The sequence below is a fragment of the Lepidochelys kempii genome, chromosome 7, assembly GCF_965140285.1.
Source record: "Lepidochelys kempii isolate rLepKem1 chromosome 7, rLepKem1.hap1, whole genome shotgun sequence".
Lineage (NCBI taxonomy): Eukaryota > Metazoa > Chordata > Testudines > Cheloniidae > Lepidochelys > Lepidochelys kempii.
In genome coordinates, this window is record NC_136386.1 from 26,447,477 (window position 1) to 26,470,946 (window position 23,470).

General features: G+C 39.2%; 1 protein-coding gene across 9 annotated transcripts in view; it reads left to right on the top strand.

Moving 5' to 3' along the window:
• ERC2 (ELKS/RAB6-interacting/CAST family member 2) overlaps positions 1 to 23,470 on the top strand; it is an 833,583-nt gene that overhangs the window by 303,880 nt on the left and 506,233 nt on the right. For all 9 annotated transcript variants that reach the window (XM_078853606.1, XM_078853612.1, XM_078853608.1 and 6 more), the window contains one exon: positions 21,748 to 21,915. In XM_078853606.1, coding sequence (XP_078709732.1) covers positions 21,748 to 21,915 — 168 coding nt within the window. The remainder of the gene's footprint in view (positions 1 to 21,747; positions 21,916 to 23,470) is intronic.

Consider the following 23,470-nt stretch of genomic DNA (forward strand, 5'->3'; position numbering starts at 1 on the left):
GAATTTGGATGATTGTTTTCTAATATGTACAGGTTTTTTATGCTTTGTTCTTGTTTTAGTGTTTTTTCAGCCTCTTCTTTCAGTAAATGTCACTGGTGTCTACCTCTGAGAAAAATGGAGGTCTTGGCTCATCTAATGAATATACTTCACTGCTCTTAGGGGAAAATCCTGCCCCTTCCTTTGCAGGTGCAATGTTCCTCTTGGAAGCAGAAACTACTTTCCTGCAGAAGAAAGGGCTGGGTGGGACTGTGGATTTGGACGCAATGCAATGGCTGAAGTGTGCACTCCCTGAAAGCCATGGAGATAAGTTTACTGCATGCCCACGTGCACTGAGCAGGAGACAGGTTGAGGGTGAGGCTAGAGAATCCATTTCAATATAGGTTAGTCTAGCAGTGGCACTGAAAACTTCAGAGTGGCTCCACAGCTGCTTTACATCTGATGTTGTAGATGATTCCATCCTCAGGTGCCCTGCATGTACCCTCTACTTAAATTCTGATGACCTGGGTTCATTGATCAAGCAAAATTTTAGGGCCCCAGACCTTAACTAAGCCCTTAATGAACTGCCCAGACCTGAAAGGGGAGTGCTCAAACAAGGATGCCCAGAATAACAGGAAAGAGTACTTACCTGAGGAGCCTCAGTAGGATAAGACCTTCTTCATTAGGAAGACCTAATTAGACTTGGAGGATAAGAATATCCTCATTAAGAATATCCCCATAAGATCTGGAGACAAAACAGCAATTTGTTTAGGTTTGGGCACCAAACAAAGACTGAAATTATGCAGGCAGACGCATTTATGCTACTTTATTTTGATACTAGTGTGTGTCAAAGTTTTTCCTCACAAAGAAACCAAAGAAAATAAAGTGGGCTGGAAGAATACGAAGAAAAATCTAATGAAATAATTAGAAAAAAATTCTTGGAGACTTTGATGTTCCCATTTTTCCATTTGTAATACTTGAGTTCATAAAGGTGGATGAACAAATTAATGTTGGAGTAAAATCTCCTAAGAAGTTTTAACACCTAATGTTAGTCATCCCTACAGACTGGGGGAAGAAGGGCATGACTGTATCCTAGGAAACAGTCATTCTGAAAGGATTTAGGGATCATCGTTGAACAAATGGGGTAGTGAGTAGGAGTAGGGAGATGACTTTTTCCTCTGTATGTGGATTTGGTGAGAATGATATCAGAAAACTGTGTCCAGTTCTGGTGTCCACATTTTAAAAAGGAAAGGCCACAGAAAAGAGCTACAGAATAAGATTCATGGACTAGAGAAAATGTCTTATAGTAATAAACTGGATGAGTTCAGTCTGTTTAGTTTATAAAAAGATTAGAGGTCATTTGATTATGGTGTATAAGTACCTTCATGGGGAGAAAATACCAGGTACTAAAGGGATCTTCAGTCTCATTGAGGAAGGCATAACAAGAAGCAATGGCTAGGAGTTAAAGCCAAAAAATTTCAAATTAGAAATGTCACATTTATAGCAATTGGAACAAATTACCAAGAGAAGTGTGGATTCTCCATCTCTTGATGTCTTCAAGTCAAGACTGATGTATTTCTAGAAGATGCTTGAGCCAAACACAGGTAATTGGGCAACTGTGTGAATTACTATGGCCAGTGTTGTGCGGGAGGTCAGACTAGATGATCTAACCATTGTTGCCTTCCCCCTAGAGCAGTGTGAGAAGGAGATTGTGACTTTGAGTCAGAGTCCCTGTCTCCTGACCTCCGCACTGCTCTGGTGAAGGACTAAATCTCAACATGACTATCTGTCACAATGTGTGCTCCCTGATGTGTCACATTATCCAGGATGCCTGGTATGATGGCGTGGAGTCGAAGCACTTTATACCACCTCTGCTCCCTTGCACAGGTGCTCGGGATGGCTGTAATCTGGTTCTTTATTTGGCAGACTCCTTACTCTTGACTAACACACAACTATGCTACAGTGTGTTGAAATTTCAGAAATTCCTCTCTGATAATATTGGAAAGTCAACCAGGCATGACTGTTGATGATCTGGATGAGGTCAACACTAGGAAGTTCAATACATGTATGATCCTCAGTTCTTGTCTTACCTCATCTCTACAAGTCATTCTGAACTCAGTTATTATGCTTCTTAACAAGGCCCTTTTTAAGCTTAAAATCCGGTGTCAGTGGGGTTCTTCATAAACTTGTTAAACTGCAACAAAGGTCAGTTAGAAAGGAGCTTTCCTGTCATACTGTTATCCCCTATGGTTGCAGAATCAGAGGACTGAACTTTTACAGCATCAGGCAGTCCTCCCTAGGTATGGTTATCCTTCTCCTTTTTTTGTGAAAGAATATGGACACATTCAGTGATATAGTGTTTTGAAATAGAAGAGATATCTGTTCATAAGGAATACTTGGCTGAAGTCTTTCAGACACTCTGGCACACCTCAATGGCCCCATGATAAGGGGTCTCATCCAGTTCACTTCCCCCCCCCTTCTTAGTAAGCTGGGAGAAGGAGACTTCTTTGCCATCCTTTGATTTGAGAATTAAATTTCTCCTTTACAATCATTTGGGACTCTAAAGTTTTCTTCACAAACTGACATGGTAAGTTTTACTTCCTCCTCAAGCGAAATCTTGTCTTGTCGCTCCTCCTATAAAGAAGTAGATTTTGTGTGAGCTGCATGTGTTAAGCACCTCTTTATTCCCCTGGAGGGAAGTGAGAGTTAATATTCAAGTTAATATTCAAAACTCAGGTTGTCACACTGCTCATATGGATCATCATCAGTGCCTGGGTTAGAAATTTCCATTTAGATGATTTATAACATTAATACCACAATGGACTTGTAAAAGGAACTGTAATCCTTTTTAGTTTCATCAATCAGGAAGAAATCAGTGATGTCGGCAGTGAGTTTCCTCTTTGATGCCAAAATTTCCAGCAGAAATTATGGCATTTACAGTTTTTCTTGTAGAATCCAGGCACCTCTGCCTCATGCTTCCTGAACCTTCTGGAAAGCAGTGTTCATTGGGGCCACTTGCCCCTCCCACCCGCTCTGCATCCCAGAGGATTCTGTGGGTACGAAAGAGGGAGTGGAGCCAGTCACCCCTTTAGTTCCTTTCTAATCAGCAAATGTTCAGCAAGCTCAGATAGCACATAGTGTCCTCAGTACTTTACTTATAGTTTTTTCTTTTCTCTTTTTCTGTCCTTTTTGAGGCAAATTTAAGTTTATAGTTAGCTGGGTTTTTCCTTTTAAAAGGTGAGAGGAGATGCCTGTACAGCCTGGGCTTTGTCTGGGTTTGCAAGAGTGGGCTGAATAGCCTACTGTTGATGGGGAGAAACTCTTGAGGCCCAGTCTGCTAAGTTGGCACTTGAATATATCTAGTGTCAACTTTGAAGATTGTCCTGCTGGAGGAGGTTTGGCTGCTTCTCACATCCCTGCACAAGGGAGGCATCTGACTGGCTACTGTCAAGGTCTCTGGGTCTGTACAGGTTAACCTAGGTGATGTTGAGGTGTGCCTAAAGTGGCTATCTCACAGTTAGATCCAATTTACAACAGATCTGGATCTGCAAAACCCAGATCTGGCAGCCAGGCGTGTATCTGGGAGCTACAAAGCTCTGATCCACAAGAGAGCACAGACCCAGAACTTAAAAAGTATACACACCCACTATGTATGGATCTGTGGCTGATAAGTATGTCTTTGGATTCAGTGTCAAAGACTGAATCCAGATTCAGAAGTCAATATCAAGAACTGCCAAGCATAGTTATCAAGAAGGGACTGGATCTGTGCTTTTACTGTTGTCACTTGTCTAGTGGCTCTGTATCACTGAGGTCTCTGACCTGCCCAGATCAGTGGGTCCATTTCTGATACCATGATCTTTGCTGAACTACTTGCCTTACTGATTCTGTGCCGAGCTTAGTGGTGATATGAGCAAGCATCTCAGTGTGGAGACCCTCACAACTCTGCACAGGGGGCGATATTTTATAAGCTGCTGATCAGATTGTTGGATCCGTGTTTTAGGATCATGTTTTCACGTTGTGCTTCCTATTTGGCCATTTTCAGATGCGCACACACTTGATGCCCTGTTTGCTTGGGAGAAGGTTTTCCCTTTCTGATGCTCCATCTATCAGACCCTCCCACTGTAGGCAAAAAGACGAGGATGGATCTTTTCTTAGACTCTTATTGTCAGAAATTGTAGATGCCAATTTACTTGGTTCCAGAATTGTCAGTTCCATTGGTTCTGGGTAGGAACAGTTAAGGTTCTTTTGGGCTCCCTGCTCAGACCTAAGGACTAATTAATCTTCCTAAGGCCAGGATTCCTTATGAGAATCAAGCTGTTGAGAATCTGAAAGGCCAAGAACTGATGACAGGATCAAAGGCTCCCTTTAAATGTAAGGGTACTATATCCATCTCGGTTCTATCGATTCTTAGGTTCATGGGTGTGAAGATTTTTTCCTATGCAGCCTCTGGAGGAGAAACAGGGTTCAGTGTCACAAGATCCATCTGATGCTCCAGAATGGACTGCCTGTTGTTTTCGGGATCTCTTTGAGTATGTCTACACTGCAATGTAAACCCAGGGTTTGAGCTCAGGCTCAAGCCTGACCCCTTTCTGTCTATGCACAAATTATGCTAATCCAGAGCTTGAACCCAGGGTCCCAGATGTAGTGGAAGGTCCGAGCTTGAGCCAAGCCAGGACCCAGGATTCAAGCCCTGTTGCTTTGCAGTATAGATACAATCCCCCTGGACTCATTCTCTGGGAGTCTGCCAAAAGTACTCCACAATTCCAAAGGCTGACTTTTACTCCACTGGACAGTCAAATTTGTTGGATAGACAAGTTTTTCCACACAGCACCATGAACAAAGCGTATTTTGGGAGGGCGCTAGGAAGTCTAAAATATGGGTGGTTGGATTTGGACCTGCATAATATAGTGTAGATATGGAGCACTGGGTTGGGAGCCTGTGTTCAACAATTTCTAATCCGGGGTTACAAATGAGTGCAGATGTTCACCTCCTAGTTTAACAAACCCAGGATCTAATAACTTGAGTGCTACTAAACCTGGGCTTACATTGAAGTGTAGAAATGCCCTTTGTAACACTCAAAGGCAAAAGAGAGAGAGCTGGAGTCCTTTTTTCTTCAGGGAATTAAAGGGCACATTGCCAAGGTTCTCTAGTTGGATTTAGAGCTGTATATTAGGGGCTGTGAGAACCACTCACTCTAGTTAATTCTCAATGAAGCCTCTGACTTCAAAATGTTTTAACCTCCTAAAATTGTAAAGGTAGCAGAGGTTTTTGCTCTTCTCTGATCTGCAGGAATCATGCTTTCTGGGAATCCCTTAAATCAATCTGGAGAAATACAACAGAACTTTTCAGGCAGCATCTGACTCCCTCGATTGACATCTAAAGCATCTAGCCTGTGTTTGAGGCACAGTCTTCTGAGACCCATTATGACAGATTATTGGGTACCCCCATTCTTTTCAAGAGGATGTTATCCAAGCTCTACTGTTTAAAGAACAATTAGAATATCATATTTTCCCCTTTTCTGAATAACTCAGCATAGCTAGGAATAGTGTTGTTAGGAGAATTACAGCTCGGTGACTGAGGCAAATTTACCATTAGCATTCACTTGAATTTAAAAATGAATTCATTTAATCTCTGCTTATACTCCTTTTGTGTTCACTTACCACCAATGTTTCAGTGATCGCGTTTACTTTCATGAATGCGTGTGTAAGTATCTGCAACGGAAGTGGTGTATTTTTACATAGAAAGGGACACTAGTTGACGCAGCAGGGGGAGAGAGTTACTTTGGCACAGCGGAAATTAAACGAGTCAGAAAAGGATCTGACTGCACCCCTCACAGCTAGTTCCACACATGCAATTACTTTGTAGGAAGGTGATGAGAGAAAATTAAATTTAAACTCTCTACTCAGCCAGCAAATCTTACAGAAGCCTAGTTTTACTAGGAATAATGCCTTGGGCAAAATCTGTGTGACCCAAAAAGGCAAAGGCTTACAATTTTCTAAAATTCCCTAACATCAGGAGAATATATAACAGAAAACTGTTGTGCTAGCCTAATTATTCAGTAATGTCAAAAAGAGAGAAGATTAATTGTTTCAGCTTCTCATAGTTATTGATTTACATCTTTTAAAATGCACTAATCAACACTCTCTTAGCACATGTACTTTTAAAAAAACACCAAGAACATTTATGAAATGGCATAATGACAAGAAATGACTCTCTCAGACATCAACTTCCCCTCCAACTTAACCCCTCTCAACTTCCACCTCATGCAGGATGCATCTGTTCTCCCAAGGCTTTTATGGAGCAAAATACCTTGACAGTCCTTGAAATGAGCTTTGTTAGTAGAAGGGGAGAAGTAAATTCCAGAGTCAAGGATGAATCACCGAGAACTTCCGCTTTGAAATAATGAAAAATACTATTTCTCTATAGTAGCACCCATAACAAAGTAGTTACTTTCCATACATTCAAGAAAGAATGGTCCCTGCTCTCAGGAGCTCACAACCTGAGGAACAAGGAAGTACTGCATCTCTTATGACAGATTCTGCTGTTAGATAATTTCTAGTCCTATTTCAAGACTAGGGAGGTAATTTAAGAATCCAACATATAATCTCCCTCATTTAGCAGAGTTAAACCTGCAGTTAATGTCTCCACTGATTTGGTGGAACTAGAAACAAAAGAGAATTTCAGCTTTTATTGTATTTTTAAAAATAATTCTGTAGCCCTTCCCCTTGTAAATTAAGACTTGAAAATGTAGATCAGTCTCTACAGCTGAAAGAAATGAGCAGCTGGGCTCTACTTTTGCAGTATTTGGCTAGGGGTACTTGAATGGTCTCTCCACACATACATCTGATGCAACATGACACCGTTAAATTCCCATCTAGCTAATCCTTTCTGAAATAGTTAAACTGGCCTTCTGCATAGAATTGTGATAATTGTGGAGTAGATTTGGGGATCAAGGAGGGAGGGGGCCCCACCAATAATTAAATGTGGTGGGCACATCCAAAAATTCTGAGATCAGCTGTGGTGTCTGTCATATCCTCATCCGAAGAGGCAGTAATAATATAGATATGTTTTGGGGGACTTTGCAAGAGTCTGGGTAATGACTATTATATTAAATTGCTTCTTGTTGCATGGGATCCTGGAATACAGAAGAATAAACAGCCCTTTCTGTTAACAGATAAATATAACAGGCTGTGTGGAATGATAAATATATTTACAAGTTATGGATGGCCTCAAAACCAGCAAGTTACACACTGTGAGAGTTGGAAGTCTAATTTAAGAGACTACATTTTGACATTATCCCACCTGTGTAGATGGGGATTATGCAGAGCTTCTGTTTAGACTGCAGTATATGTACACTGGGTTGAGACCGCATGAGTCATCAGGCTTTTTCCCAAAGTAGGGCATTCTGGGATAACTATGGGCTGCTTTTCTATACAAGGCCACAACCGTCCATGAAGTTCACTTCAGTGGGAATAAAGGTAACAGACAGAACAGAGAGTCTCTGAGCTGAGATTTGCAAAGTTTTGCTACGCTTGCATGGTTCAATCAGAGTGGTAGGGGGTAAAAATGGAGAGTCGTTTTGTATTCCAAGAAAGATTTCTTGTTTTGTATCTGCTTTGCTTTTGTTTTGTTTTTATAGGTTGGGTAAAACATCCCAGATACTCTATTTGCTTTCTGTGCATTAGCAATGATTAATTTATCTATTGCCTGTTGAATAGTCAGGATATTTATCCTGCACCCCAGACTGTGAGATGTGAAGGGAAAAGGAGTTAAGAAAATAATTGTGTACAATGATGTTTATAACTTCGTACCACAGGAAAATGTGTGACCAATGATCTGCATGGTCACAAAGAGTGTGTCTGAAAAGCAGGGGAAAGAAATAAGGAACTTGCTTTGTGAGCCCTTTTGGAGAAGGTAGAGCACATCCAGGCAGCAAGTCACTGTAGCTGCATTGTGGGGAGCTTCGTCAGTCATGTTTAATTTGTGTGTTTTGGACCAGATTATGGTACGGTGGATGTGACAGAGCTGTTGTTGTACTTGAGTGGTGATTGTCCATGTGAGTGAGGGAGTGGTGCCTGGGTGCATAATGCTTGCATAATCCAGGAAGAGAGAGAATGGGCCAATTGTTGGCATAACTCCATTGAAGTTAGTGGATTTACACCATTTGAGAATTAGCACAATGCTTTAAGGCACCCAGAAAGGTACACGCTCGTCAGTGGCTTCTGCAGCATCGTCTCTCCACTCTTTTGCACAATGAGTGCAGGCCATCTCGTTAAGCCTGACTCTTGGGAAGGAGGGCCCGGGGTTCCTTGTGGTAGCTCTAATTCGGCCCATTAATTTTTATTATGATTTTTTTCTCCATCTTGTAAATGTCACTATAAATACCCTATCAAATACAGACAAACCAGCTCCTTATAGTACACCTTTTAGAGAAAGTATCTCACTGCAGACCACATTTACAATCATTGCCTAGTTTGCAATGTAAAATTACATACTGTCAATCAGAGAAATATTGACTGAAGATACAGTTCTAAAGGGCACAGATTAACAGCTATTAATTCACATTCTTTTAAAAGTATTTACATGAACGTTTGCAAAATTAATTATGTAACATTACATTATATGAAAATGGTCTCTTGGTATTTAATTATTGTTCCCCATTTCTCTTGCTAATATGCAATTGTATATGCACTGAAGACATACTTTTCTATAGATATTCTGTTCCTTGTTCAAAATGAATTCTATGGGGAATCAAGCAGGAGTTATGACTCAAGCATTTCTCTTTGGAGTAACTCGTGCTGTTCTTAGAGAGAGAAATATATTTAACTTGGTGATTTCGTATGTTGCACTCATGTAGTGACTCCCCACATCAGTGTGTCAGTTTCATATTTACTTAGACACATGTTGAAGACTGCCTACTACACTCTTCACAAAAATTAATGAATTAAGCCTCCACACAAGATGAGTAATATTTCTATTTTAAAGATGAGTCAACTGAAGCACAGAGGGTTGAACCAGATTTTCCAAAGTGTGTACAACTGACTTGCATGCAAGCAAACTCTCCTGCACATACTTAAATTCCTGTGCAGATCCCCGGATATGTACATACAGTAGACTTTGTGTGAGTACATTTGGACAATTGAATAAACATGCCCTAGCAGGACAATGGAGACTCCCTGGAAAGGCTATTTATTTGTTAATGACTCTTCCCCACTACCCCCTGTGAGACAAAGGAGTACAGCATGGCTGGGACATGAGGTCCCATACTGGGACTCATGACCAAAACTGTGCTTATAAACAGGAGGGCTTCTGTGTGTGCTCGAGCAGAGAAAGACCAGAATATGACAGGGCTGGAGGAGATGGGGTGCAGAAGAATCCTGAACTTCCTGGAAAACACTGGCTAAGATGCAAAGGACATGGAGGGGTGAGGAAGCTGAGGCAGGGTCTTGTGTACAGGTGTTTATTTTTCTATAGATCTGTATATCTCTTGTGCTTTCTCTGAGAGTAAAGTGTGTGTGTGTTTAGAAATTCCTTTGCAGTGTGCGTGTTGCTTTCCTACGCGGTCATGTAACTCCCAAAGAGGAAAATAGTAAACCAGAGAGTCCACAAGTTTAGTGGAATACTGGGAGCATTCAGCAGCTACTAGAGAGGCTTGGGAGAGCTGCCACTGATTTCAGGGCCTAGGTTATTGAACTGTGGGGTCCCCACTGCCAAAAGAGGTCTCAGACGTGAGGTCTGCACCCGAAACCTATGCCAAGGGCCAGAGAGACATGGCTTAAATTGTGCCTAGCCTCAGCAAGTCCAGAGCATGTGGTACCCAAGGTTTGGGTCTGGTACAGCAGCCTGGGGAGCGTTCAGGAGTGGGAGTTCATCAGGGCCATAGGGTCCCCAATTGCATCCGATGAAGTGAGCTGTAGCTCACGAAAGCCTATGCTCAAATAAACTGGTTAGTCTCTAAGGTGCCACAAGTCCTCCTTTTCTTTTTGCGGATACAGACTAACACGGCTGCTCCTCTGAAACTACTCAGAAAATGTAAATGTTAATTCCTTTGAAGTTTACCTCCACTAATATGGAATCTAGAGTCTGGCTTCCCAAAGCGGGAGAAGGTCCCGGCTTGTGTCCTCAAGGGGATTCAGGTGGGAATTGTGAAATAAAGAGTTTGAAAATGGTTAAAAGCTGAACCTTTGAGGAGACTGGAGACCCCTGAGGGTCTGCAAAAAAGCAGGCTGTATCAAGACTTAAGTTGGGCCTTTCAAACTACTTGAGGGAAATATGAAGCTTAGGTAAGACCGTATGCCTTTAAGCTCTTGTTATTTAACACTTTTACTCTGTTGGTTATGTTACTCTGGATAAACAAGTAATACTTTGGCTTGAACAAGCTGTGTTGTGTCACTGCATTTATCAACTGGTCACAGCTCCCGGAGAGAGCTCTCTATAGCAGGGGCCAAACAGTTGGATCTGCTGAGGAAAACACAGTTGATAAACAGGGGGGTCCTGTAGTATAGTAATCCAGTGTCAAAGCAGGATTATGTTCAATTCTGAAGAAGTGTAGGCCTGTCATTTGAAAGAGGTGCTCATGGAGAGAATGAGAAGTCAAAGATACAGCTTACCCCCAAACCAGTATACAGGCCCATTGCCTTTATAGAATAGAGATTTTATCTATTTCCAAGTCCTTTGTTTAGGTGCATTTTGCTGTTGTGACTAAATTAGCAACCTAATAAGTTTTCAGGAAAAGATTGGTATCCCAACTATTTATAATCATTGACCTCAACTATTTATAGTAAAATAATCTGAAAAAGCGGCACTGTTGCCATTTTTTCTTGGTACTTGTTATATATAAAGGTAGTTGATATCCATTGGTACCTTTTTACATTATTAGTAAATTATACACTATTTTAGCATGAATCAGTTCAGTGCATTGACACAATTTTATGGAAGAGCGTTGGGTGTGAGGAATTTAATTTCTATTTGTTTAAAAATAAAATCGGAAGGTTATTGGATACAGGATTTTCAAAAGTTAAGTTACCAAGATTGATAGTTTTGTAAATTGGTTTTAAGTATTTTGAATTTACAACTATCATTATGTTGCAAAATAACATTGACTTTGGAATGACTTACTTCCTTTTGCAGTAATTCAGAAAATATTATGACAGCTATAGTTTTATAGTGAGCATAAAAATCAGTGAGGTAAGTTCAATGAGGTAAGGTTAGTGTTGGAAGTTTTATTAACAAAAAGTTTAAGTATTAACACATGAGTTACAATTCTCTTGTGTTTTCTGAAATTTGCTGGAACTGAACTGAACATTAAATTCTGAACTTTGGACAAGTCACTTAAAACCACCTAATTTTAGTGCTAGAAGTAGCCAAAAATGTACATATTAATAAAATAGCTTCTTTTATACAGTTGGCTGCATTGTTAATCCGAATATGATCAGAATTCCGTGCTGCAGATGATGTAAAGTCCAATCTACACTGTGTTTCAAACTGACTGAAGGAATGATTTTTATACTCGATTTAAGCTCTCTTCCATCTAAGCCAATTTCTAATACTATTTGGCCACCCAACATTACTTCCATGGGGAGGGCATGATAACCAAGCAAATTTTGACCTAGAGGAGAGTGACAGGAGGGTCAGCCTCCTCTGCAGCATGAAGAGCCTGCTGCCAAGTTGGGGACCTTCACTAGAGGAGGGGTCTAGCTAGACTCTGCAATGGCAGAATGGGAGTCATTCATGCAGTGTCCAACCACTGCCCCACTGAGAAACAAGCGGGGAATCACTGGAAAAGTTAATACATCCTGCCTATTACACTGAAAGGGGATTTCCCCTCCCTTGCCCTACAGGATGGAATTCATCTGGTGGGATTCCCATGAAGAGAACTTTGTGGAGTTTCCTTTTCTATATACATGCAGGGGACAGTTTGGCTATGTGTTTACAAACTATGTTCTAGCCTAGATCTCAGGCTGTCCTCCCTTCCTAGGCGAAAACTGAGTTAACTGCCATACATCTCTCCCCCTTCTGCCAATATTCCTTAAGTATTTATTGTTTAAGTATTAAAAGGAGGATACTAAATCAGATTACATCTCTAATCAATAAACAACTCTTTAAGATTAAAAAAATTGCTGAATTAAAAATTCAGCGAGGTCTGCAACTACAGAATTTAAACTTAGCACTCAAAAAGTAAAATGAGTGCTTCTGATTTTCATACTTCAGGGATGCTGGCATATAGCAAAAGAGCTGAGTCAGCCTGTGTCACTTAAATTAGGAGGAATCTGTTGTGATACACACTTCCAGAAATACCTAGATATGCTATGACAATTAAGGGAGTGTTGATGAATCCTATAAAGCACATCAAAATATCTCAGTAGGAAGAATCTTTAACTTCTTGTAAATATGTTAAAAGTTTAATGCAAATATGGGTATTGAATGTATTTTTTTAAATGATAAAATTCAAGCGTTTACAACAGATCTTGATCCTGCATCTTCCTGTGTGAGGCAGATTGCTATGCTCCTGTAGAGCCTTATGGAAATCAGTTTGTGTGTGTGTGGGGGGTGTCTATATGGGGATAGGAGTCCACTCACATGCAGGAATTTATGGGACTGGAGCCATATATTATAAAACAGTATATGATACATTGTGATACAAATCTCTGGTGTTTACCTGTCACAAGGATCATGTCCTGGGTAACATGGATTAGGGAACTGCTGTGCAGAATGGGGCCATTTTAGCAGGCATAGTGCATAATTTTTTTGTTAAGAAGAAATCTTCACTTTAAAACATTTTAGGAACCTGTTTTTCTGAGATGATCCACCTGGGAAATGGTTAACCATCTCACCAACCCGTCAGGAATTCAGCATCTGAAAACTGCCTGAGTAGTAATAAATGTATCCATTCTACATTTTCACATAGTTCCATATAGTAAAAGTATAATATTCAATTGCACAGGATTCAAGTATCTGCAATTTTGCAGCAGGGAAAAATTCTTCTTTTAAATGGGTGTGTTGTGTTCCTGCCTTTTCTTTTGAGAAATGGATGTGTATTCAAGTCCACAATTTAAGTTTGTATTTGATACATTCTGTTTTGTAACATTTGAATCTTTAAAAATATGACAGGCAAATATGGTGGGAATTTAGTTTTATTTTATGGTTAAATTTCATTTAAAATATAGGGCAGAATTTTAAAAAGCATGAAAAACACCTTTTGTGCATGTACAACTCAGGTCTGTGTGTTTACAAGCGGATGAGCACACACAAATTTCTGATGGGGGAGGGGGCATTTCTTAGTTTATCAGATGTGGCACCCCTTAAGGCTGCTGCACCAACTGCCCATGTAATGAGTGGCAGCACAGAAGTGGAGCAGGATCTGCAGAGCTGGCACAGGAGGGGACAGAACAAGGGGAAGAATGGATAGAACCGTGGCTCTGTCCCCCTACGTGCTAAGTAGGGTTGCCAATAGTTCCTTACTACAAGGGAGTCCAGTAATTTTTCATCTTTGTACAACAAGATTGGGAGTTACTGAGTGCTGCAGAAAGAAGCAAGAAATACTCCTGGTGAATGTATTATTTACTATTTATTATTCGTTTATTATTTATTAATGATAATTAGTAATATCGGGAGGAGGGATGGGATGGGGTGCTAAGAAAACAGTCCCTTATTTTTTAAATACAATGTTGGCAACCTTTGTGATAATGTTGATATTCTGTGCCAAATAGAGACCCAGCTGAGTTTAGTCTCCCTTGCTTGCTAGAGCAATAGATGGACTGAGAGGGAGACTCTCACTGCCTTTTATTCAGTAGAGATCATTATCTCATGATCTAGTCCATAGCATTGGACTTGAAAAATCAGGAGTGTATTGTTAACACATTAAAAAGAAAAAATATAGCCAAACCTCTGTCTTAGCAAATATTTTTTAATTGTGGTGTTAAAATAAGTAATTCTTACCAGCGAAACACAGCATTACTTCTGTACATTTTATTTCCTAGCAGAACTCCACAACCTTTAAAGCAGTTTCATAAACAATATATATATAATATGGCATACAAGTTAAACATTTAACAATGAGGTTCTTCCAAAAATAGACATCACTAGTGGAACTGGACATGAGTAGAGGGCGTTGGCATGAAGACTAATAAAGTTTCACTTTTAATGTGACATTTTTTGCTGTTTACATGAACTTTTCCTTTTTTTTTTTAAAGTATACCCTAGTATTGAAATGTTATAGAAGTGTTGCATATTGCCAGACCAAATGACAGGTTTTAATGTATTAAATTTATAAATTAATGTATTTAATGAAATAAGTAGGAGAAAAATAAGCTAGACAAAAAATAAAAAGCAGTCTACTTTGTACAGTGGTCTTTGAAAGGTGTTTGTGTATGAGGTATCTCATCTGATTTTGCTCTCTTTTTCGGGAAGAGATAATGTTCTCTAAATTGCCAAGTTTTATTAGTAAGTGAACTGCCAAAGTTTGAAGGGGGTGGGGGGAGTGAAGAGGGACTTTGAGTGAAAAAACAAAGAGAGGGTTCTTGTGTACAAAAATTGCTTATATATACGCGCACATGCATCTGATGCTGTAATATGAGCTACATTCCAGTTATTTTTTGATCATATTTAAAATGCAGTTAGGCGGAAGAGGAAGAGGCGGACAGTTTTTCATAGCATGCTGCAGTAAGTTGTTTTTGTTTTTGTTTTTTTCTTCTCTCCCATGATTTTGTGATCCCATTTTTAGGGAAGATAAAGATAATTTGTAACCTCTGAAAACCTACCTGGGTGTATACAATACACTCTTTTGCTCCTTAGCTTCTACAGAGCATGAAGATGATTTAACAGCTTTTGGTTTCACACCATTTGGAGGTTCAAATTTGACATATGAAATGTCATTCTTGCTTAGTACCAAGCTGATGATATACTCTAAAAGGTTGAATGCAGTTCAGCTGAGATAGTTTAACTTTCTGAGAAATGCAAACTTTTTGGCTCATGATTATTAAAGGCTGAGAGAAAAATTTAAAAGCAGCGGAAATGACTGATCAGCATGATCAATTTTCCTGCAAATGCCATATGTATGCCTGTGAATGGAAAATAAATCCATATTCGCAAGGCCCTACACAGTATGTGTGCCAACTCACTCTTCCCAACTGACTGCCCTTCTGAATAGGCTCGCGCAGAGCACTGATCACAGGGACTGACTGCTGCTGCCTTTGTGTGATACAGTGAGGATCACCTGCTGACCCTTTGGATATAGGCAGACAGCAGAGCATTAGGCATAGGACTACTCACCACTGGGAGAGTAAAGGAAAAAGTCCTAGAGGTGTGGTAGAACACCTGATAATGTTATTTTTTCCCCCTGCCAGCCGCCTTGGGAAGAAGGAGCAGCTACTAACTTGAACTGCACCTCCTCCCCTGGAGAACAGGAGTGGAGAAAGCTTGAATGTGTGTGTTAAGTTCCAGCACACATCCCCTCACCATTTTCTTTTAGCTGCCAGAAGGGCGACGGGGATGTTATAGATGGCATGTAAATTGTGTACTTTGTCTAATATTCTGCTTTAGATCTGCAGTGGACTTTCTGTCACCTGCAGGTTTTAATCTGAGCTCTCACACGTGCTTGTATGTAAAGTGCCTAGCATACATTTGAAGCTGTATTGATTAAAAACTGGTAATAAAACGCACAGTTTCTGCACAAAGAAGAACAGGGGACATTGAACAGGATGTTGGCAGGCAGATGTCACTGCATCAGTTATTCTTGGATCATGTTTTCAAGCTTTTATTTGCAACCATTAGAGATAGAAACTTATTTTTTTCAAAGTGAAAGCTTGAAATACTGTCATAATTACCTGATCCCAACAGCTGGGAATCTAGGCACAAGTTTATGTTTAAATCTATTCCTGCCTTGGGCCAGATCCTGCCACTTATGGAAGAGTGTAATTAATCTCAATGAAAGAGCCTTTACATGGGGAACCATGATCTGCTCACTTTGCAGTGTACAAAACGCCTATAGGCCTGAACAGAACACATCACTGTGATAAGGTGCAAATATTCTGATGGACTTGAGCAAGAATTTAGCCATTACAGTTTTTAACAAGAAAAATAATACTTTTGGAGGTTTGGGTTTTACCTTAATATTGTAGAAAGCCATAAAGTGTTCCTTACTGTATCATGTGTGGAAGGGCAATTTGCAGTATCACAGTACATGTGCTAATCTAAATGTAATTGGACTGGCCTAGCAGTTAACCACCAAATGGGAGATGGAAGGAAGGAGGCCATGGGCCTATCCCCTTTAAATCTAGCCAAGAGAGCAGGCTGTCTGCAGAGGGAAGTGTGTGCTGCACCCCTTGAAGCAGCCATAGTTCCACTGCACAAGTAGGAACTCTGAGAGGTACCAATTCTGATGTTCAGAGGTGCTGAGCAGCTTTGGCTCCTGTTGACTTTGTGTGAAACTGCTAATGCTCAGCACTTCTGAGAATCAGTCTCATTACGCCTGTCTGAGGAGCAACGCGCTTAGAGCTCCTGCTGCAGTGATGCCTCTCATCCACTCAGTCGCAGGCTAGTGCCTTAAAAAGGCACAATAGATTTGCTTAGGGCAACATAGCAGGTCTCCTGGGTTTTTTTGTTTTGTTTTAAATGTCACTTTGAGGCTTGCATTTTATGCTGGGTGGACTGTAAGACCTATTACTGTTATGTTCTTCTTATTCAAAATCTTCATAAAAAAGAAAAGAAAAAAAATCCAATAAACTATAGTGTAAATCTTTTTCGCAGTGTGTAGAAAAGCAATGAGCCATTTTAAGAGCAGGAAGAACACGCATCCTGAGATTCAATAGATCATCTAAATTGGTCCCAAACTGAATTTTAAAAATGGCTTTGCAAAGACTTTTGTTCAGAACAAATTTAGCATTACAAAACTCACAATATAAATCAAAACAAATCAGATTTCTTTGCAGATTATTTTGTACTCTAACAATGTGCAGTTTAACCACTAGAAATAAAGGTTGATTGATTAATATACATGACCCTTTCTGACTAGGCTTATTGCACTGCTTAAAAATGCCAAAATAACATTTATCATTGTTACTTAGTGCTAGCTTTTTTATTGTGAATTAAATTTCTCATATTTCAGTAAAATGTTGATTTAACTCCAAATCCACCACTTTCTGGTGTTACAGATTTTATATTTGAAATTTTGGATTTATAAATCTAAAATTTCTCCCTGAGAAGTGTTCTAGGACTACACTGCCATGTACTATAAAAGTATAATAATGCCTTCTCTGAGTGGAACTTACTGCTTAACTTAGCCTGGTGAGATCTATTTAACACAGACAGTGGATGATTTCAGGGATCAGCCATAGAGAGAAAAAAGGGTCCAAATTTTTTTACCTTCATTCAAGGAGTATTGCATGTGCCATTGGCTTTATTCTTTGTATCATGGTGTTTTAATCTGAATTCTCTAACTTCCAAGTAGTGATAATGTCAGTGTATTGGTGGACTACCTGCAGGCTCTCTCCACCCCAAAATCGCCTCTGCTTTCCAAACTGTAGACAGAGACTGTCCTCCCTCTCCAGAGGACAAAAAGCAGACCCTGAAAGTAGGCATATAATACCATTTTTGGCATCTCCTTTCCCATTCCAGGAGGGCCCCAGCTAAAAATTTGGGCCTAGTAGCCGTTCTTCTGGAAAAACAAACAGAAATACTTCAGTTAAGAGTAAATTGTTTTTATTTCTGTAACCCATGCTTGGCTTTGATGGGAGTTTGGGGTGTGCAAGGAATGTAGAATTGAATCCATAAAGCTTAGCTCTAACAGTGGTTTGGTTTTATTGATCTCCAGTGGCATTTAAAAAGGAGGAATTTCTGAAGAGGAACTTTTGAATGGATTTATGTTAGATGATCAAATTTTACGTTCAGCTAGTCTATCTTAAATTTTTGTGGCTATAGATTTTTCTGTGAGCTATTTCATGATTGAATACGTGTATTATTTTTTAAAAATTAAACTTAATCACAAGAAGACTACAAAAAAACTGTTTTAGCTATTTTGAACTAAAAATAACAGAGTAGGGAAGAAAATGCCTTTACTCTGTTCTCCTGGCCAAAACTTCCCCTCCCCATCTCTGCCGCTTGGTTTCTTCTCACTGCAGCATAGCTAGTTTCATTTCAGTGCAGCAGTATGCATATAGAGGGAGATGTTTCAAGTGATCATTCAAGGAACCAAGCGTGAATTGTAACTCCCATTTCAGTAATAATGGTTACAGTTAAGTGTGTATTAAAGTGCTTTGCTTAGTTAGGGCTTTGATGAGGATTTAATTGTTTTTTGTGTGTTTCATTTTAACAATATGATTGATAAAGAAAAAAAGTTAAACACCTGGGCTTATCTCCCTCCCCCACCCTTTGGTTTTTGCTTCAGTGCAACAAGCCCTTTCTGTAACAGTAATGCTTAGGGTAGAGAAAAAATTGAGATGTATTTAATGGGTATACTTTCCAATTCAGTTTATTTTCTGTTATTTCTCTTTTCCAGTTCTGCTTTATTTACTACACTGTCTATGCTACTTAAGCACCATCTTTTACTGCATTTTCCAGCGAAGAGATGTTACTTTTGCACTTTCCATTTTTGCAGAAATGGAAAACTTATACATGAATGTTACTGAATGTCAAGCTCAGCACAGCTTACACAGTGTATTTTGGACTCTTATACTCTACAGACTTCAGAGTAGCAGCCGTGTTAGTCTGTATTCGCAAAAAGAAAAGGAGTACTTGTGGCACCTTAGAGACTAACAAATTTATTTGAGCATAAGCTTTCGTGAGCTACAGCTCACTTCATCAGATGTATTCAGTGGAAAATATAGTGGGGAGATTTATATACATAGAGAACATGAAACAATGGGTGTTACCATACACACTGTAACGAGAGTGATCACTTAAGGTGAGCTATTACCAGCAGGAGAGTGGGGTGGGGGGTGGGGGGGGAAACTTTTGTAGTGATAATCAAGGTGGGCCATTTCCAGCAGCTGACAAGAACGTCTGAGAAACGGGTGGGGGGGGGGATTAAACAAGGGGAAATACATTTACTTTGTATAATGACCCATCCACTCCCAGTCTCTATTCAAGCCTAAGTTAATTGTGTCCAGTTTGCAAATTAATTCCAATTCAGCAGTCTCTCATTGCAGTCTGTTTTTGAAGTTTTTTTGTTGAAGAATTGCAACTTTTAGGTCTGTAATCGAGTGACCAAAGAGATTGAAGTGTTCTCAAACTGGATTTTGAATGTTATAATTCTTGACGTCTGATTTGTGTTCATTTATTCTTTTACACAGAGACTGTCCAGTTTGACCAATGTACCTGGCAGAGGGGCATTGCTGGCACATGATGGCATATATCACATTGGTGGATTTCCCCTTGTTTTATCCCCACCCCCCACTGTTCCTCAAACTTTCTTGTCAGCTGCTGGAAATGGCCCACCTTGATTATCACTACAAACGGTTTCCCCCCAGCCCCCCGCTCTCCTGCTGGTAATAGCTCACCTTAAGTGATCACTCTCATTACAGTGTGTATAGTAACACCCATTGCTTCATGTTCTCTATGTATATAAATCTCCTCACTGTATTTTCCACTGAATGCATCCGATGAAGTGAGCTGTAGCTCACGAAAGCTTATGCTCAAATAAATTTGTTAGTCTCTAAGGTGCCACAAGTACTCCTTTTCTTTATACTCGATAGTCATTCCAAGGTTGGATCTTTTCAATCTTAAATTATTCAGTGTTGGATCATTTAATTCTTTTGTTCCATGTACAATGCAGCATATTTAAATCCTATATTGTTACATTTTCCAGTATTAGTTATTATGGCCCTTATTCATTAAAGCACTTAAGTGCTTTGCTTGGTTGGGATGGAATTTCTCACATATATTAACTTAATCACATGCTTAAGTATTTTGCTGAATCTGGGCAATTATTATTATTTTAAAGAAGCTGTGACAAACTGTTTTACTTCAAATGCCTTTGATTATCATAAATCGTAGCCCAATAAGAAAATTTCAAACACAGTAAAGCCTGATTGTTGATGGTATGGATAGTAACTATGTCAAGTTTGCATACTACATCTTAGTGCAGACTGTGCGCTCATACAAAGAATGTCCTGTGGACCTCTTCCCCTCCCATCCACAATGGTGTAGCCCAACTCCTATTCCACTTGTTAACTATGCAATATCCCTGTGGCAACTACTGTAGAGCAGTTGTTTACATAGAAATGTCACATGAGAAAAGCATTAACATATTTTAACTGTGTAGTGCCATAATAATTTAGTCCTTTTTGAAAAAGTCACACTGTCTTTTTGCTCTTCAATCATCCTCTTCCATCTTTTCTGTCCCCTCTCTCCCCCTGGCATTGGCTTGTCTGCCACCCTGGCCCTCTTTCCACTTTACAATTGTATGTACTTCCTGTCTGCTTTGTCTCAGTCTACAGTATATGTACTGCCCAGTGCCTGGTTCTCTACTTCCTGGGACATGCTGCCTAGCCACCTGGTCATCCCCTCCCATGCTTACCCTGGTTATGGTGCCTGGTTACTTTGCTCCTTTCTCCACTGGACATTCCTTTCCTGTTGATTATTCTGCTTAATGCGTGTCAGCTTCAATCCAATTTGTGCCTGTGGTCCCTGAAGATGGCTTCATTTTTCCTCTCTTATTTCTGATGTAGACAGGTGGCCTTGCTTTCCCCCTTCTTTCCAATGCTTTTACAAATATCCAGACTCCTAACTGCTATGAAAAATCTAGCTGCCTGTAGAAACAGCTGTACACAAGTAGGAACCAGTATCACATGACCTACCAATTCTTTCCAGATCACCAACAAGTGCTCTGCTGACCATATTCTGACAACTGTTTCAATATGTATTTTTATCTTACTAATACATTCCACCAACAACCTATGTTAAAAGAACAGCAAAGTTGCATGGTTGTGTATTCAAAAAGCAGAAAATGACACAGTTAAAGTTGAATATGTATTTTCCTGACTCTTGGGGTGGTTACTGGTTTAAATTTAACACTCTATTAATAATTTGGATGGAATTTCATAGTTTGTTTTTGTTTTGTTTTTTACAAAGAAATACAAAAGAAAATCCATAATATAGAACAACTTGATTAGATACACCTCACAAGGACTTGAGGAAAGGACCTTTCTCCTTCAGATATGTTCAATTTTTATCTTACAAGATTTGCAGTGAATACAGGAAGTACTCTTATACTTCATTTATTGAGAGCCTTACAAGATGATGTACCTTGAAGAAGGTAAAGGCTCCTGTTGAAACCTCATTATTCAGTGGCACCTTCACTATTTCACTCTACAGATAAAGTACTCAGGTATTGCATAGGCTGGGTACCCTCCCTAGCTGTGTACTTCATGACTTCAGCAAGAAAACTCAAAGTAAAATGCACTGCATGTTCACGTACTATTTTCGATGGACTATATGTTTATCAAATCAAAATGAACTTTCCTAGATCATTCATAAGCACCTCAATTTAGTTGAGGCTGTTTTAACATCAAATTTCAACTTAGTACTCCGACCTTTACTGTTTTAGAGTTTTTAAACAAACAAAACACCACCACAACTCTAAAGGATAATGTTTTAATGAGGGAGTATGTTTATTTCATTCTCTTAAGAAAACAAAAACAATTTTGGGCAGAGAAAATCTTAGCCCAAAAATTGAAGATTTCAGATGCAACAGAAAATGGTTAAAATGGAAAAGCTTATGTAACATTAACTATTATTCTTTCCTTAAAGTCTTTCTGTTTCATTTATTGATTACAGGTTGATGCCTTGAGATTACGACTGGAAGAAAAAGAAACATTTCTTAATAAAAAAACAAAACAACTGCAAGACCTCACAGAAGAGAAGGGAACCTTGGCTGGAGAGATTCGAGATATGAAAGACATGTTAGAAGTAAAGGAAAGAAAAATCAATGTCCTTCAGAAAAAGGTAAGACTTCTAACAAAATATGTGAGAAACCAGCAAGAATATGTATTCATTTATTACAGTGTACTGCCTTTAATGTGATGTAAAACATAGGGACTAAGACTGCAATCCTTACTCATGGAACTAGTTCCTACTGACATGATTTGTCCTATTGACTTCAGTGGGACTATTTCTGTAAGGATTATTTACATAAGTGAAGGTTTTGAGATTGGGCCCACCATCTGCAATTATTACATTCAGTATAGAGAACACCATATGAAGTAATGTGAAGTTAAGGAAAAAACTCTTTAATAAATTCAGATAAAATTCTTTGACTTTCAAAAAAGCCAGATTCTTTTAGCCTTACTCACACTGAGTAGCGTCACTGAAGTGAATGGGACTGCTTAAGGAATAAGGTACTATTAAATGAAAGGGTGACAGAATGTGGCTCAAACTCTTTCACTTTTTATACTACACATTTTAAAGATTTGAAAAAAAACCTAATTAGAGAACCTAAATTCTTTGAGCTCTTATATCCTGTGGTTTGTGTATGCAAAAATCCAAGAAACCAAAGATGCTCCCCCAAAAGGGGAACAAATGCCATCATGACTCAATTTATTCCCCCTCCCACCCACTCCCCAAATTTGTAAAAAATAGCAAATTTTCCACAGATTCCACTAACTCACTTTACTCTATTTGGGAAGTTCGCCTTACCTTAATACTGTCCACTCTAGGGAAGGAAACCTTTTTGGAATGCTACTAGCATAGCGCTGCATCTGTTCTGTGTACAGTCTCTCCCTATATAAAATGAAAGAAGAAAGAGAAGAAAACACAAGGTCCACTAGTATCTGGAAACAAATATGTTTTAATGTATATTTTTAAAAATAAAAATAAATTCACTTTCAATTTGTAGCCTATCAACAGGTCCCTGCTCAATGTTTTGTGACATACATACATACATATGAATGTATGTATAGTATGTCTAAATGATACACTTCTTAAAACAGACTGTTGCTAATTATAAGAACAAAATTAAAAGCAAACCAAATATATCCTTCTCCAGGATTCCTCCGTCTTTAGAACTCAAGGGTTCATATGGGCTGCATGTGGCTCTATTGAAGGTTGGCTAGATGTAGATGCTTGAGCAATGCAAGATGTACTTGCATTCTCAGGAATTGAGAACATTGTCCCTGTAGGCCCAGGGAATAAGGGACTGAGTTCAAGACCAGAATTTGGATCCCTGCCCTCTGTTTTTGTTTTATGAAATTCTTTAAGAAAAAAACAAGTTGAGATTCTTGGATATTCAATTCTAGTTTGTAACCTTGATGATGTTGAAGATATCAAATCTTAAACCTCTCATTGATCCTGGACTGAATATTATTTGTTCTGGGCCTCAAATGAGGATAATTTTGAAGAGGGAAAAAATGTTATGGCTTGTGATTTTTTTAAAAAAAAGGGGGGGCAATTATTTGAAGCCGGTCAGAGGTTTGGAATATCACTAAAATTAGTTCTGGGAGATACAGATCACTAGGCAGAGTGCAGGACAGGTGGTCAAATGGGTTTGATAAATGTAATTTGT